Source organism: Amphimedon queenslandica, unplaced genomic scaffold, assembly GCF_000090795.2.
Source record: "Amphimedon queenslandica unplaced genomic scaffold, v1.1 AMPQUscaffold_13514, whole genome shotgun sequence".
Lineage (NCBI taxonomy): Eukaryota > Metazoa > Porifera > Demospongiae > Haplosclerida > Niphatidae > Amphimedon > Amphimedon queenslandica.
In genome coordinates, this window is record NW_003546250.1 from 156,303 (window position 1) to 170,046 (window position 13,744).

The following is a 13,744-nucleotide window of genomic DNA, read 5'->3' on the forward strand; positions in this document are numbered from 1 at the left end:
TACCAAAATTAATTAACAAATTAAATGGGCGTGGTCAAACACACCCATTTTGCTCTAGTGTTAATGTTGGCGGCAATTTCCCGCCAAAGTGGGCGACAGGCCGAGCAGCATGACTGAAGTCAAAGTCGAGTCTCTCTCCTCCTCAGTGTCCCTCATACTGTCCGAGGAGTCTTCAGTCACTGATAAGCAGAATGCTTATTCTCTGTTGTCAAGGTAGACAGTGACCCCATTGTACCTTTACCTTCATGGCTTCATCTCCCCATCTTTCCCAGCACTCTTAAGACTGTTAGTTCTAACGTGATCGTTCCCGAGGAGATATCCTCCCGCCATTTAGAACTACTGGAGGCCAGTCTCCATTATATCGAGAAAGGCTCACCTCTCACTTTAGCATCTTTACAACTGTTGGGCTATATTCTATTTAATGAGCACCTTGTCAAGTAATTATTAATTTTATAATTAAATTTTTATTTTATTATTTTTTAGGTCTCTCGATGGCGACGTAGTAAAGAGGATATTGAAAGGTATTTGTGGGTTTGGTTAGAGGTGTGGTGACCACTCCCCTTTAGTTATTCTAGATGTGATTCGTTCCGAGTCTTGTTCCAAAGTCGTCTGTACAAGGGCCTTATGGTGCCTCTCCAGCCAAAATATTGACAGACACACTATGAATAAAAATGTAACATTAATTATTACCTTGTGGGCGTTGTTGTTAATTAACTGATAGATATTTGATGTTCTGAGGGTCGTTCGGGCTCTTAAAGGTACTCACCTTATCCAGGCATCAAGCGTCACTTCAGAAATACTCGGGATTTTGAATAAGTAATAATAATAATAATAATAATAACAGTCACACTTATTATTGTGATCCTCATCCCTCTCTCTCTCCCCCTCAGGTTAAAGCTGCAGTGCAGTAAGAAGTTCAATGAGTTGGTTCATATTTGGTATGAGCCACTCCTACTGGTTTATTTCAGTAAAAATGTTAAAGTAAGCATCTACTGTACATTGCTGTCTTATGATTAATTGTTTTATTAATTTATTGTTGTTGTTATTATTGTTGTTATTAATTTATTGTTGTTGTTATTATTGTTTTATTAATTTATTGTTGTTGTTATTATTATTGTTAGGCTCAGCAAAGAGGTATTGAGATATTAATTGAAATGGAAGAAATTATAAAAAATAGTAAAGAACTTAATATATGGCTCCACACTGAAGTCAAGAATGTAAAATATGTTAATCGTTATCTTTGTTGTGTTAATTGTTGTTATACTCTAGACTCTCATCCATCAGATGCTGGCGTCAAAGGTTATTGATTGGTCACTTTTATTGAAAATATGGTGCCACTTTGTCAGAATATTAGGAAAAGTATTTATTTATTTATTTCTTTATTTATTTATTTATTTATTTAATTTTTAGACTCTTCGTAGATCAAGTACTTTACTTAACGAAATGTTAAAGATTCCTGAAAGAGTTAGCCACACCCACACCCCACCCACTTGTAATCCTCTCCTTATAGGGATTCAAGAACAGTTCACCAGCTGTTCAAATTAACACCTACGTCTCATGGAAAGAACTCATACTAGACTTCTCACTTGATTCAAGTATATAATAATTATAATAATTATATTTGTTTATTTGTTTGATTATTGTTTGTTTATTTGTTTGTTTGTTTGTTTATTGGTAGATGTTATAACTAATGAAAAGAAAATGAAGTGTCTACTCTTTCCTTTTGTGGTAATATTATTATTATTATTATTATTGTTTTTGTTGTTATTGTTCTTATTAATATTATTATTGTTGTTGTTGTTGTTGTTGTTATTATTGTTCTTATTAATATTATTATTATTATTATTATTATTATTATTATTATTATTATTATTATTGTTATTATTATTACTGTAGAACTACGCTACTAAGAACCGAATACAGTCAGTGGATGAAACCCGTCTGACGACCTGGTGGTACTTTATAACCTGTTTAGTACCTCACATTAATGCCAACAATAAAAGAAAGATAATTAATGAGGTAATTAATTAATTAATTAGTTAGTTAATTAATTAGTTAATTGTAATTGGACAAAGTATTTTGGTTAATTCTCAGATCTTTCTCTCTCTCTCTCCTAAAAGGTTGTGTCACCATTTTTCTTGTTCTGCCTTGGAACAGACCCAAAGAGATCCCTCTCCCTCCTCCATGTTATTTCTGATGATGGTCTCTCACTAAAAGAGAAATACGACACCATCATACCCTCTCCCTCATCCACTGATACTCCCTCAAATTCCAAGAAGCTCTTTGATCCACCTGTTTCATTTATTGCCACCGGCTGTGCAGCGTCTCTTCTGTTGCTAGGGATTAATAATATTAAAATTAACGAGTCATTGTTGTCAAGTAAGTCGAATATTATGTTGGTACTTTAATTCTTATTATTATTATTATTATTATAATTCAGCTGCTACTTGTATTAAGACCACGCCCATATCCTCGGAGATTAGTAACGTATTATTAATATTTGTTGAAGGACTCTTGACCAATAGATCAGTTCTTCCTCTGAATACAGTTCAAGATGTGGTTTATGACATATTGGTGGGTGTGGTCACACCGTTAGTGGCCACACCCTCAAGTAGTACACCCCCACATTTAATTAGCTCGTTAATATTTATATTGTTGACTGAAGACAAGCTTTTTTCTAGAGAGAGACAGATTGTAAGTTAATTAATAGTTATTAGTAGTTATTAATAATTAATTTAGGCATTACTTTGTTTGTTGAGTAAATTCCAGTCATTATTACTGAGTAATGTCATTAATAATTATATTAAAACTGACAGTAACATGGCTTGGAGCGTCCTCTTTGAAAAATGTCTCCTTTTCTTGTTCTGTGGGATCAAAGAGGAAAAGTAAGAATTAGAAATTAATTTAATTTAATTTAATTAATTAATTAATTTATTTAATAGTGATCTCATTGCACTTTGCAATTCGCTAATCGCCGTGGCAACCAGCCCCAGACAGCAAGGGGGCATGGTCATATCTAACGTAGAATGTCTGGTTAATTACAAGAAATTGATTGAATTAATTAATAATAAATACAAGGACTTGGCGGATAGAGATGAAACCCATTGCTCTGAAATCATACAGCAGCTGTGGATTAAAATTACTAAATACTTCGTGTCATTTTTAAAAGACGTAAGAATGTTGTTTGTTGTTGTTTATGTTTGTTTGTTTGTCTTACAGTCTGGGCAGGTCAGAGATAACCTTAACAGCCTTGGTGTGACTGAGTCTGATTTTAAAATAGTTCGAAAGATGATTCAGTTTCCCTTTCTGTTTAGTTTAACTAAAGTACGTCGTTACTTGTTATAAAATATTAATTGACTGCTGATTATTTTTAGGATGTAGTCAATGTCTGGAAGGAGTTGTATCAAATGGTACACGTCAAATTGACACTGCATTTAAAAGGTATTCATTCTCGTATTTCTATTCTCGTATTTCCATTCTCGTGTTTCAGATCCTAACATTGCAGCTAAAATGGTATCAGAAGATGTCAATGCAGCTGTTTCACTTGTTAGTAATTTATTTATTTATTTTATTTTATTTATTTATTTTAGGATGACAAGTGGCTTCAATGGAAAGAGAATTTTGACACTGAAGAAAGATTGAAAGAAGTATAAGATAATATTAAAAATTAATAAGAAATATTGTTCCTCGTTATATCAGGTTGATGTTCATCTCAGTTCAATTTGTGAAGCTTTGATTCAAGTACTAGACACTAGTCACTCTAAGGCTTCAATTAGAGTGGGAGGAGCTAAGGAGGCTTGTCCTTATAGAGTCTGCACTAATAATGTTGGATTCATTTTGAAATGTGTCCACATTAAACTCCATAGACTACTCAATGAGGTGAGGGGTGTGGCTAAGGAGGTTTCTACATGTTACCATGACGATATGCATACATGTATGTTGCTATAACTCAAAAAATTGAAGTCGGAATCAGCTCAAACTTGCTACACAGCATAAGGACATCAATATGTATCAGAAAATGTAATAAAAATTTGGGGTGATTTTGGAGCCATTTTTTGGAAAAAACCATGGGCTATAGCCTTGGGTATTTGTCAGAAATTTGACGTTTTCTTAAAATGGCCGTAACTTGAAAAATTTAAGTCGGAATCAGCTCAAACTTGCTACACAGCATAAGGGCATCAATATGTATCAAAAAATGTAATAAAAATTGGGTGTGATTTCGGAGCCATTTTTTGGAAAAACCATGGGCTATAGCCTTGGGTATTTTTCAAAAATTAGCTCATTTTTTAAAATGGTCATAGCTTCAAAAGTTTAAGTCAGAATCAACTCAAACTTTCTACATAGCATAATGACATCAATATGTATCAAAAAATGTAATAAAAATGGATTACTGGTTTATAATAATTATTATATTATTATTTAGAACATCTACAAATCAAGTACTTCATTGCCTCTGTCTCTGCCACTGTCAGTTGACATCACTTGCAAGTTATACAATTCATTGTCTCACAATGACTCCATAGTCACTGTCACTTCTCTTCTCTCGCATCCTCTGGCCCTCTTGATGAAACAGTTACTCTCTTCTCCTCTTTGTAAGAGTGTCCTTTCCAATGGGGTACCTGTTAAAGACCTGGTTCCAACTCTATGGAATTCAATAAGCATTTGCTACCTGACGAGATTTGATGGAAAGTATAACAGCACTTTGCTATCATTATTATCACCATTACTGGTTAGTTATTAATATTAATTACTAGCTAGTTATGAATAGCTGGTTATTAATTGTGGTTATGTTAATTGTTGGTTATTAATTGTAGGAGGTCACTTTATTGTCGAAAAGACGTCAGATTATGTCTGAGGCCATTTGCCTGTGGAGTAACACTTTTGGGAAAAATGAAACAAACACTAAACTAGTTTATACATTAGAATTGAGGTAACCCACAACAGTGATAATGATGATACTGATAATAATAATAGTAAATAATAATAATAATAAGAATAATAATAATAATGATAATACTTTTCCTTGCTAGAGGTGCCCTGACTCATTTCTGTTCTCTTCAAGAAGCAGCTGCTAGTAATATTACGCTCCCGAACTTTGAGCCACTTTATCTTAAGCAGCACAGGTTTGCTACTGATACTGAAGATCTTTCCGATGAGTCTCAGACCGTCCCTCTTGTACCATGTACCCCTAACCCTCCTCCCTCTTACTCCACCTCTCTCCTCTTACAACCAGTCACCACTGTACCTTTCGTACCATTCGCCACTCACCTGTCAACCACGGCTCACTCAATTGCCTCTCCTTCACCCAGCGTTGCAAGCCCCACCCCTCTAAAAAGCACTGCAGGCTCCGCCCCTACCACTCCTAGTAGGTGTGGCTATAAAAGAATGTTAGAAGATGAAGATACTCAAGTAAATGAATAATTAAATAGGTGTGGTTATTATAATTATTTATTTATTTTAGGACTTTGTAGTCATAGAGCCTCAGGTCAGTAAGAAGAGAAGAGTGTTGACAGAGCATCAAAAGGAGGTACAGACGGAAAGAAGAGCTGACATACCAGTGACTTATACTACACTTGATCCTTCAATGGACACTCAACCTAACACTGGCAATGAGGACTCTCAGTCAAGCATTCAGTTCAATAATGTATCTACAGCTGTACCTTCAAATGATGCAGCTGTATCTTCTAATGCTACTTCTGCTGTATCTTCTAATGTTGTGTCTTTATCTGTTGCAGGTTCTCCATCAAAAGCTGCTTCTCTCATTCAGTCTATTCCTGATTCTCCTCCTCCTCAAGCTACAAACTTATTACCACAAACCATTGCACCATTGATCACTACACCGTCGACCAGTATACCACTAACCACTGCACCATTGATCACTACACCATTGACCAGTAAATCATTGACTGCTACACCACTAACCAGTATTCCATCGACCAGTACACCATTAATCACTACACCGTCGACCAGTACAGTATTGATTGCTACATCGTTGACCAGTACACCACTGACCAGTATACCATTGACTGATAATGTTCCTTTAAGCACTGTAACTACACGTATGAGTCCTTCACCAGGTACCACTCTACTTTCAGCCAGTGTACCAGTTACCACTCTACCTTCAGCCAGTGTACCAGTTACCACTCTACCTTTAGCCAGTATACCAGGTACCACAACTCTACCTTCATCCAGTGTACCAGGTACCACTCTACCTTCATCCGGTGCACCAGTTACCACTCTACCTTCATCCGGTGTACCAGTTACCACTCTACCTTCATCCGGTGTACCAGTTACCACTGATACTGTTCCATTCTATTCACCAGTAGCATCAATATTGAATGAAAGACCGCAGAGTCTACCAACAAGAGGGCGGGGCAGGGGGAGGGGCAGAGGAAGAAAGCCTCTTGATATCAATAATGTATCATCAAGCTCAGTTAGAGGAAGGGGGCGTGGTAGAGGGCGTGGTAGAGGAAGTAAACTAGTATCATCATCTCAGAGTGAAACTAGTGATGCTGATAATCCACCAACTGAAGTGAAGAGAAAGAGAGGTCGACCAAGAGGAGCTAAAAGCAAGAGAGCCATACCTTTGTCTCCCCCTCTCTCCTTCTCTTCTCCTGTTCCTCAAACCCCTCCCTCTGCTCCTCAGACTCCTCCCTCTTCTGCTCCTCTTGTAAATAAAAGTCCAATTGAGATGGCATTGGAGGTATTGCAAGATGACAACTATCCAATGAATAAGTTAGCTTCTTTATGTTCTGCTGTCACTTCATCTCCAACTTCTCTTACTACTACTGTAACTGCTGCACCTCTCACTAGACCCACTGCCACCTCTCCATCCATCATACCCACTGCTCTGTCAACTGGCACCATTGTACCTCCCACTGGACCACTTGTATCTACCATTGTACCGCCGGCTTTCATGTATAATCCACTGACCACTCTACCATTAGATAGACCAGTATCTTCAGTTAATGTACTACCTCCTCCTTTAGTTACTGGCACCAATACAACTCTAACGACGTACCATAGTTTACCATTGTCAACTAGTGTTATTGGAGGAAGGAGGACCTCCTCCAATGATGGAGGACCACTATCAACCTGTGTCACTCTTCCAGTGCCCAGTGTTGCTCCAGCAGGAGGTGAAGGTCCCTCTCTTGGTGTTAAAGGAGGGTGTTCAGATGATCCTTTATCTGCTAATGTTGATAAATTACAAAAGTTGTTTGAGATTCAAGCTGACCCTCTTCTTCCCACTGATACCACACCATCCACTGATAATGAAACAAATGAACATGAATCAATGGAGATAGGCAGTGAGGAAGATTCCTCTAGTACTAATACTTCATCTGTCTCTATTACATCATCTACTACTAATACTGATTTATCTCTCATGCCCAGTATCACTAGCTCCAGTAGTATATCTGAGAGTCCATTGCCACCAGTTAGTACAACTGATAATGCTACATCTACTCAATCTCTAACTCCTACCATAACTACATTATCTCCAACTGATGTTTCTTCTGTTCCTCCTCCCATTGTTATTTCAACCTCTACACAACAGCAGTCTACATGTACATCAACTGTATCAACACATACTTCTGGCCCTTCTATATCTAGTGCATCAACTGTCTTGACACATACATGTACAACTGGCCCTTCTATCAGTGCATCAGTCTCCACTGTACATGTTGCAGATACATCATTAAAGCCACATACTGATAGCCTTAATGATGCTACTAAGACTAAGAATGTTACAGTACCTAAACTGACAGTACTAGCTGGTAAAGTGGTCTCTTTAATTAGTAAGACTGTTCCAAGCACACCAACACACCACCAGCCCTCACCTACCACTGGAGGGACACCTATTGGCATATTGAAACATGTCAGCCAGTTTGACACTCCTCTCTCTGGATTAAAGGTATGTATAGCTAAAGTATGATATGTGTTGCATTTATTTATTTGTTCATTTAAGAATCGTCGAGTCCAGTTTGCTGACCCAGTTATAATGGGGAGACAAGAGCCACCAATATCCACAATGGCAGGACCTGAGGGAGAGAAAAGTGAGCCACTTGTTATCATTATCATCATCATCATCATCATCATCATTATTATTATTATTATTATTATTATTATTATTATTATTATTATTATTATTATACCATACAGGCCATTTTAGTAGAAGAAAGTCACCATTTTCCTCAAGAAGGACACTGCAGCTATCTAATGGAGGAAGCAGCAAGGTATAGGTTCTTGTACATGCTTGCTGTGTATTCAATATCAATAGGTAGCTGACCCACCACAGGCCACTGGCCCAGTGTTTCCATCACTTGTTGATTGTGATACTCCAGTTGAAACAATACTCCCATCTTTATCACCTTCTGGAAGAAAGTATAGTATCCTTTATCTCATCCTGTCTTATCATTACTGCATTCAGTACTGCTGGTCTTTCACAAGTCATTCATGCTAGGAATATTGCAACAATTGGTAACCTCTCCACCCTCTCTGAGCAAGAAGTAATGCATGATAATAATGATATGATTTAATAATGATGCATTTTCTTTATTGAAGGTTACAACTTTGCCTATTCGTTCACCAAAAGTGACCGTTTTGAGGACAGCTCTTAGACATTTTGAAAATGATCTGGTAAGTGTGTGCATATACATGCTTACTGTTTCACTTTCATTATAATAGACACATCATAGCAGTAGCAGTAGCAGCAATAACAGTAAAAGGAAGCAGCAGCATTCAACAAATAAAGAGATTGGACCAGTTAAGAAGAGACTAAAACTGCAAACCGACCCTCAGTCCCCCACCACTGCAACACCAGTATCAGATATACTAACAACTGATACTGGAGATGTAAATCAGGTTGAGGAGGTTTCAACTGCCGATCAGATAAGAGATGATATTATTGCTCAGGATTCCTTACCTTTGTCAATGGAGGAAGAACCAATCGTATTGCTCTCTGCAGTTTCTGATAGTGAATCAAATAATAGTCAAGAGATCATAAATAATGATCAACTCAAATCATCTGAAGATCAGCTTGAATCAACTTCAGAAATTAGTAATAATGATAACAGTACGCCTTCTTCAACGTTCCCTTTCAATGTTGATTCTGATATCAGCGAATCAGCAGCTAACAATGTTAATTCTAACGCTGATTCTGAATCCAGCAATAGTATTACTGATATCACTATGAATGATGTTAATATGAGCACTATCAGTGAATCAGACAGATTGAATGCTGTAATGCTTCATGATCACTGCTACTCATCTACAGTTGAACCTTGTGTTGTTCCTAAGTCTAATTCACATACACCTCCAGTTACTGGAGGAGTTCTTCAGATAATCCCTCTGGTCTCTCTCATTTCTAATCCACAGCAGCTGCTTGTTAATCCTCTATCTGCGGTTTCATTTCCAGTTTTTAATATTGATGTGGCCCCATCCACTGGGTCCAGTAATATTCCATCTACTGGGCCTGTTAATATTTCATCCACCGGGTCTGATAATATTTTGTCCACTGGATCTGATAATATTGCATCCACTGAGTTTGATGATATTCCATCTGCTGGGTCTCATAATATTCCATCCATCGGGTCAGATAATATTTTGTCCACTGGGTCTGATAGTATTCCATCTACTGGGTCTGATAGTATTCCATCTACTGGGTCTAAAAATATTTCATCCATCGGGTTTGGAGATATTCTATATACTCGGTCTAATAATATTCCATCTACTGGGTCTGATGATATTCCATCCACCAGGTCTGATAATATTCCATTCACCGGGTCTGATAATATTTCATCCACCGGGTCTGATAATATTCCATCCGCTGGTTCCGGTAATGTTTTATCAACAGATATCAATTCAGCCATTTGTTCTGGCAATATCCCACCCACTAGTTCTGAGACCTTTGAAATACCTGAAGCTATTTCACAGGAACTCTTCACTAGTAATGAACCTGTTTCTACTGCTACCAGTGAAGATCATAAAGCTGATTATCTACATAAAGAAGAAGAAGGAAAAGCTAATGAATCTGTTTCTACTGCTACTATTGAAGATCATAAAACCAGTGTTGTACATGAAGAAGAAGAAAGAGCAGAAGAGACTGAGAAAGAAGAGGAGATCTGCCCACTGCAATCTCTAGACATGGAACAGGCTACTCCTCCAGCTATTGTTAATGATGATAGCTCAATGGAAACCCAGGACAGTGCCCCCACGGAGCCCCCCTCGCATGATAAAAAACTTGAGGCAATTTCTGATGTTCCCCCTCACCTTGTTGCTCAATATTTACAAGCTCGAACTCACTCCATTGATGATGATGAAGAGCTTAAAAAAGTTGCCAAGATTTGTCTAGCCATAGCACACACTTATTTTCAAAAGGATTAGAATGGTCTGACACATTTGAGGCTAATTTTTTGTGATTTTTAAAAACTGTACTATTATTGCCAGTCAGTCATCACTGACTTTTGGCAGTCATTCATTTAAACGACATGTTAATGCACATGTACATGTAGCTTACTACTTTAGTCTTAAAAAGATAATGTTGTGTTTATATTTGATGCATGATTTTAGCATGAGCTTATCAATTATTCACTGAGCTAGTGACGTCACAATGGGTTCGCCACGCCCATCGGTTTACTTTACTACCAGCCCCACCCCAACAGTGTGCACTTACTACTGCTCTATTTTATTTTAGTGAATTTTAAAATGATACTACAGTTGACACTGTCTCTCTAGTATGTGTGATTTTGGATCGATAGAAAGCATGGATGACCTCTCAGAATCAAGACCTATCACTGATTCCTTTCCAAACATACAGGGAGGGAGGAACAACTCAATTAGCAGCGGCGGGAGGACTCGTTTCCTTGACTTTCATTCTGGAAGAAAATGTCCGACCTGCAGTGGCACAGGGAAAATCCCTAAAGGTAGACTAAGAAAGCGTTTGATGATGTAATGTATTAATGGTGTATGTGTCTCAACAGGTCAGGATGATCAGCTAGTTGCCTTGATACCATATTCAGATAAAAGACTCAAGCCAAGACGAACGTATGATTCATTCTTTGTTGTGTTGTGTACACGTAATGTACTCTGAAGGACTCCCTTGTACAAAAGAGCCCTACCTAATGGGGTGTAACCAGTCCTATTAGCGCCTGTATTCCTCTCTCTCTCTAATAGGTGGATATATGGCATATTTGTTATCTCTTGTCTATTGTTAACAGTCCTGCTGATAGTTGGTATCATACTAGCTGTATTTATGTTTCCAAGGACAGTAGAGATATCACTTATCAGTTACAATCAAACTGATGACTACGTTAATTTTAAATTGCATCCAAATGCTACGACAATGCCAGCGAAAGATAATGTGACAGAAGTTACCCTAATTATTGATGTAAGTGTTTCAGCGAAACCCTCTCACTCTTTCTTTCTCCTCGTGTAGTCTGAAATCTCTGTTCGTAATCATAATTTCTTTCCGATACACGTCAGTCAGGTTAATATTTCTTTTATGTATCTTACTGGAATAGTTGGTAATTCGTCTTCACCATCTGAAGCAACAACAGTTGACGTCAGAGGAAAGAAAAGTGTAAGTTTAGATACCATCAAAGAACTTTGGTCAAATTTTACCAAAAATGAAGGGTAGAGAGTTCTCCATTTTTATATTTTTTCCTGATACATATACATGTTCTTATGTTGTATTTCAAGTTTGACCTGATTCTGATTACATTTGGATTTTTTATGAATTTTAAAAGTTTTAATGTTCTATTTTAGTTTTTCATTATTCAAAATATAACATTTGAGGACTCTAACTCTCGTAGAGTATTGTAAGTTAATAATTAATTAACTAACTAGTTAACCTTATATTTATTAATAGTTCAATATGTACCGGAAAGGAATGGGAACACAGGATTAATGTTGAAATAGGGTCAGTATACTATTAGTATATTGTTAGTGTTAGTATACTATTAGTATATTCTCACCTTATAGTATAACGGTACAATATGAGTATTTAACACACGTCTCCGATACTGTCCAGACGTTCCATCAACTTTTAGAATGTTTCATTTCCTTTCCTATTACTCCTCTCATACCCAACAGCACCAACAGTAGCAGCTACAGCAACAAGAATGACTTTACCAGACACTCTTTGCTGTAAAAGACTTACTGATTATTGTACAGATATTAAAATCATTTTAATTACTTGTCTCATTTTTGGATAAAAATTCAAAAAACACAAAAATTAATAATAATGATAATATACAGTAATAATTAGTAATAACGTTATTAGCTACAAAATGACATTCCAGTGATAATAATAATAAATTGATTAAATGGAGGGCGGAGACTCTGTGTTCATTGATACTCCAGCTGCTGTACCCAGCGGCCAATGGTACCAAACAGAACACAGACTGTGAAATATATGGCCCAAGCTCTTGGATAAAGGAACTCGCTGCCAACAAGATGTCTAGAAAAAAGAGAAGGACAGACATAAAGTGTTTTCTTTTACGGTTTATGGGCCCCAATAATAACAGAAACATAATTACTTTTGTTTCCATACAAGAATCAAATTTGTGTTAATAAAAATGTCATTCCTATTCCTACATGTAGATGATGCATTGAACTAACCTTGTGTATTTGTATTTGTACAGAAACTGAGTTACTGATGCTAAAATGAATGCTAACAGGAGACAGAAAGTGAGTCCTGACTTGCTCCTGTCGAAGAGCCACCACATCCCAACTGCCAGAGCTATTAGTGTCATGAACAGCTCAAAGTAACTCGAAAAATATATTTTCTGTGATGCAAAAGTTAAGGAAAGGCAAGACACATTGTAGAAATGATTGCAGGTAGAAATTAGATCAGAAAATGTAACAAAAGTAGAGAATACTCTCCTTTTCATTTTTAGCAAATTTAGACGGAGACCATGTACTATAGTACAGGGATTTTGGCTCGATTTTGGAGCAACTTTAAAAATCTGTAAAAAAATTAATATTTGATCGGAATCAGCTCAAACTTTCTACACAACATAAGAACATGTATTATAAATTGTAACAAATATTTCAGGAGCCACACCCTCTTTTTAGCCACACCCCCTAATAAAGGATACAGTGCTTGCTTGATAGACTCCAACAAAGACAGCAATACACCTGATGATCATTGCACCATCAGGAGGGTCACTGTCATCCATTGAATTTGATGTCACGTAAGGATACAACAAACCTTCATAAAAATAAATAATTTCATGTAACTAAATTGTGTGAATTCTAAATAAAATGTGAAAATTCAACCATTAAAATTCTATGGCAGCCCAAGGTGCAATTGCAAAAATAAGGAATTTTTTACTGGATATTATTTTGTAAAATTTTGGGCCCAGAGATACTAAATATAATCATTTACCAATGCATGCAGCAGCTAGGCCACTGACTGGTACTAGCCAGAGTGTAGAGAATTTAGCCTCAACTTGCAACAAATCCAGCGCCATTCTAATAATGCAACCTGTACCAATAATGATGATGAAGATGATAAAAATAACTGTACCAATGGCGAATAGTATAAGGCCTCTTGAAATAAAAGCACAGGTCATTCCTCTCTGTCCTTCTCTGGCCCCATTGCTATCTGTAGTCTCTGTCTCCCAGCGAGGCGGCAGCATAAAGAGAGAAAGAAAGAGAGAGAAAGAGGCGATCACCCCACTTTACTTCTATTGAGCCAACTCTGAGTATAGCCACGCCCACATCAATAATTAGGATCTATTAT

General features: G+C 37.0%; 3 protein-coding genes across 3 annotated transcripts; 2 read left to right on the forward strand and 1 right to left on the reverse strand.

Annotated features, from left to right (window-relative positions):
• Window positions 1–47: 47 nt before the first annotated feature.
• Window positions 48–10,574, forward strand: LOC100637991 (mucin-17-like). The gene is made up of 31 exons (XM_020001612.1): window positions 48–213; window positions 273–437; window positions 484–521; window positions 567–673; window positions 722–816; window positions 891–981; window positions 1,122–1,217; window positions 1,270–1,359; window positions 1,411–1,464; window positions 1,511–1,595; window positions 1,679–1,728; window positions 1,897–2,019; window positions 2,121–2,379; window positions 2,441–2,694; window positions 2,740–2,885; window positions 2,943–3,171; window positions 3,220–3,324; window positions 3,375–3,441; window positions 3,491–3,546; window positions 3,591–3,647; window positions 3,700–3,879; window positions 4,424–4,729; window positions 4,815–4,930; window positions 5,031–5,409; window positions 5,462–7,912; window positions 7,967–8,054; window positions 8,161–8,234; window positions 8,279–8,382; window positions 8,429–8,507; window positions 8,563–8,637; window positions 8,686–10,574. Exons 1-31 carry the CDS (start codon window positions 110–112, stop codon window positions 10,381–10,383), a joined length of 7,821 nt encoding a protein of 2,606 aa, XP_019857171.1. The 5' UTR covers window positions 48–109; the 3' UTR covers window positions 10,384–10,574.
• Window positions 10,575–10,616: 42 nt separating this feature from the next.
• Window positions 10,617–12,173, forward strand: LOC105314855 (transmembrane protein 106B-like). Its single transcript, XM_020001617.1, has 7 exons — window positions 10,617–10,922; window positions 10,980–11,043; window positions 11,173–11,386; window positions 11,435–11,578; window positions 11,764–11,816; window positions 11,867–11,917; window positions 11,980–12,173. Exons 1-7 carry the CDS (start codon window positions 10,736–10,738, stop codon window positions 12,146–12,148), a joined length of 882 nt encoding a protein of 293 aa, XP_019857176.1. The 5' UTR covers window positions 10,617–10,735; the 3' UTR covers window positions 12,149–12,173.
• On the reverse strand, window positions 12,169–13,734 carry LOC100638118 (insulin-induced gene 1 protein-like). Its single transcript, XM_003383141.3, has 5 exons — window positions 13,529–13,734; window positions 13,388–13,486; window positions 13,098–13,210; window positions 12,619–12,785; window positions 12,169–12,457 (listed from the first exon to the last, which is right to left on the reverse strand). The coding sequence occupies exons 1-5, from the start codon at window positions 13,638–13,640 to the stop codon at window positions 12,346–12,348; spliced, it is 603 nt and encodes a 200-aa protein (XP_003383189.2). The 5' UTR covers window positions 13,641–13,734; the 3' UTR covers window positions 12,169–12,345.
• Between the last annotated feature and the right edge of the window lie 10 nt (window positions 13,735–13,744).

What these genes read in the sequence shown, in the direction of transcription:
- LOC105314855 (XM_020001617.1), top strand. Translation starts at nt 10,736, where the DNA reads ATGTGTGATTTTGGATCGATAGAAAGCATGGATGACCTCTCAGAATCA. An exon ending in AAGTTACCCTAATTATTGAT is followed by an intron (nt 11,387 to 11,434) that starts GTAAGTGTTTCA and finishes CTCCTCGTGTAG; the next exon opens with TCTGAAATCTCTGTTCGTAA. An exon ending in TCTAACTCTCGTAGAGTATT is followed by an intron (nt 11,817 to 11,866) that starts GTAAGTTAATAA and finishes ATTTATTAATAG; the next exon opens with TTCAATATGTACCGGAAAGG.
- LOC100637991 (XM_020001612.1), top strand. Translation starts at nt 110, where the DNA reads ATGACTGAAGTCAAAGTCGAGTCTCTCTCCTCCTCAGTGTCCCTCATA. An exon ending in AGTAAAGAGGATATTGAAAG is followed by an intron (nt 522 to 566) that starts GTATTTGTGGGT and finishes ACTCCCCTTTAG; the next exon opens with TTATTCTAGATGTGATTCGT. An exon ending in GTTTATACATTAGAATTGAG is followed by an intron (nt 4,931 to 5,030) that starts GTAACCCACAAC and finishes TTTCCTTGCTAG; the next exon opens with AGGTGCCCTGACTCATTTCT.
- LOC100638118 (XM_003383141.3), bottom strand. Translation starts at nt 13,640, where the DNA reads ATGCTGCCGCCTCGCTGGGAGACAGAGACTACAGATAGCAATGGGGCC. An exon ending in CCTAGCTGCTGCATGCATTG is followed by an intron (nt 13,211 to 13,387) that starts GTAAATGATTAT and finishes ATTTTTATGAAG; the next exon opens with GTTTGTTGTATCCTTACGTG. An exon ending in GAGTCTATCAAGCAAGCACT is followed by an intron (nt 12,786 to 13,097) that starts GTATCCTTTATT and finishes TTTGCATCACAG; the next exon opens with AAAATATATTTTTCGAGTTA.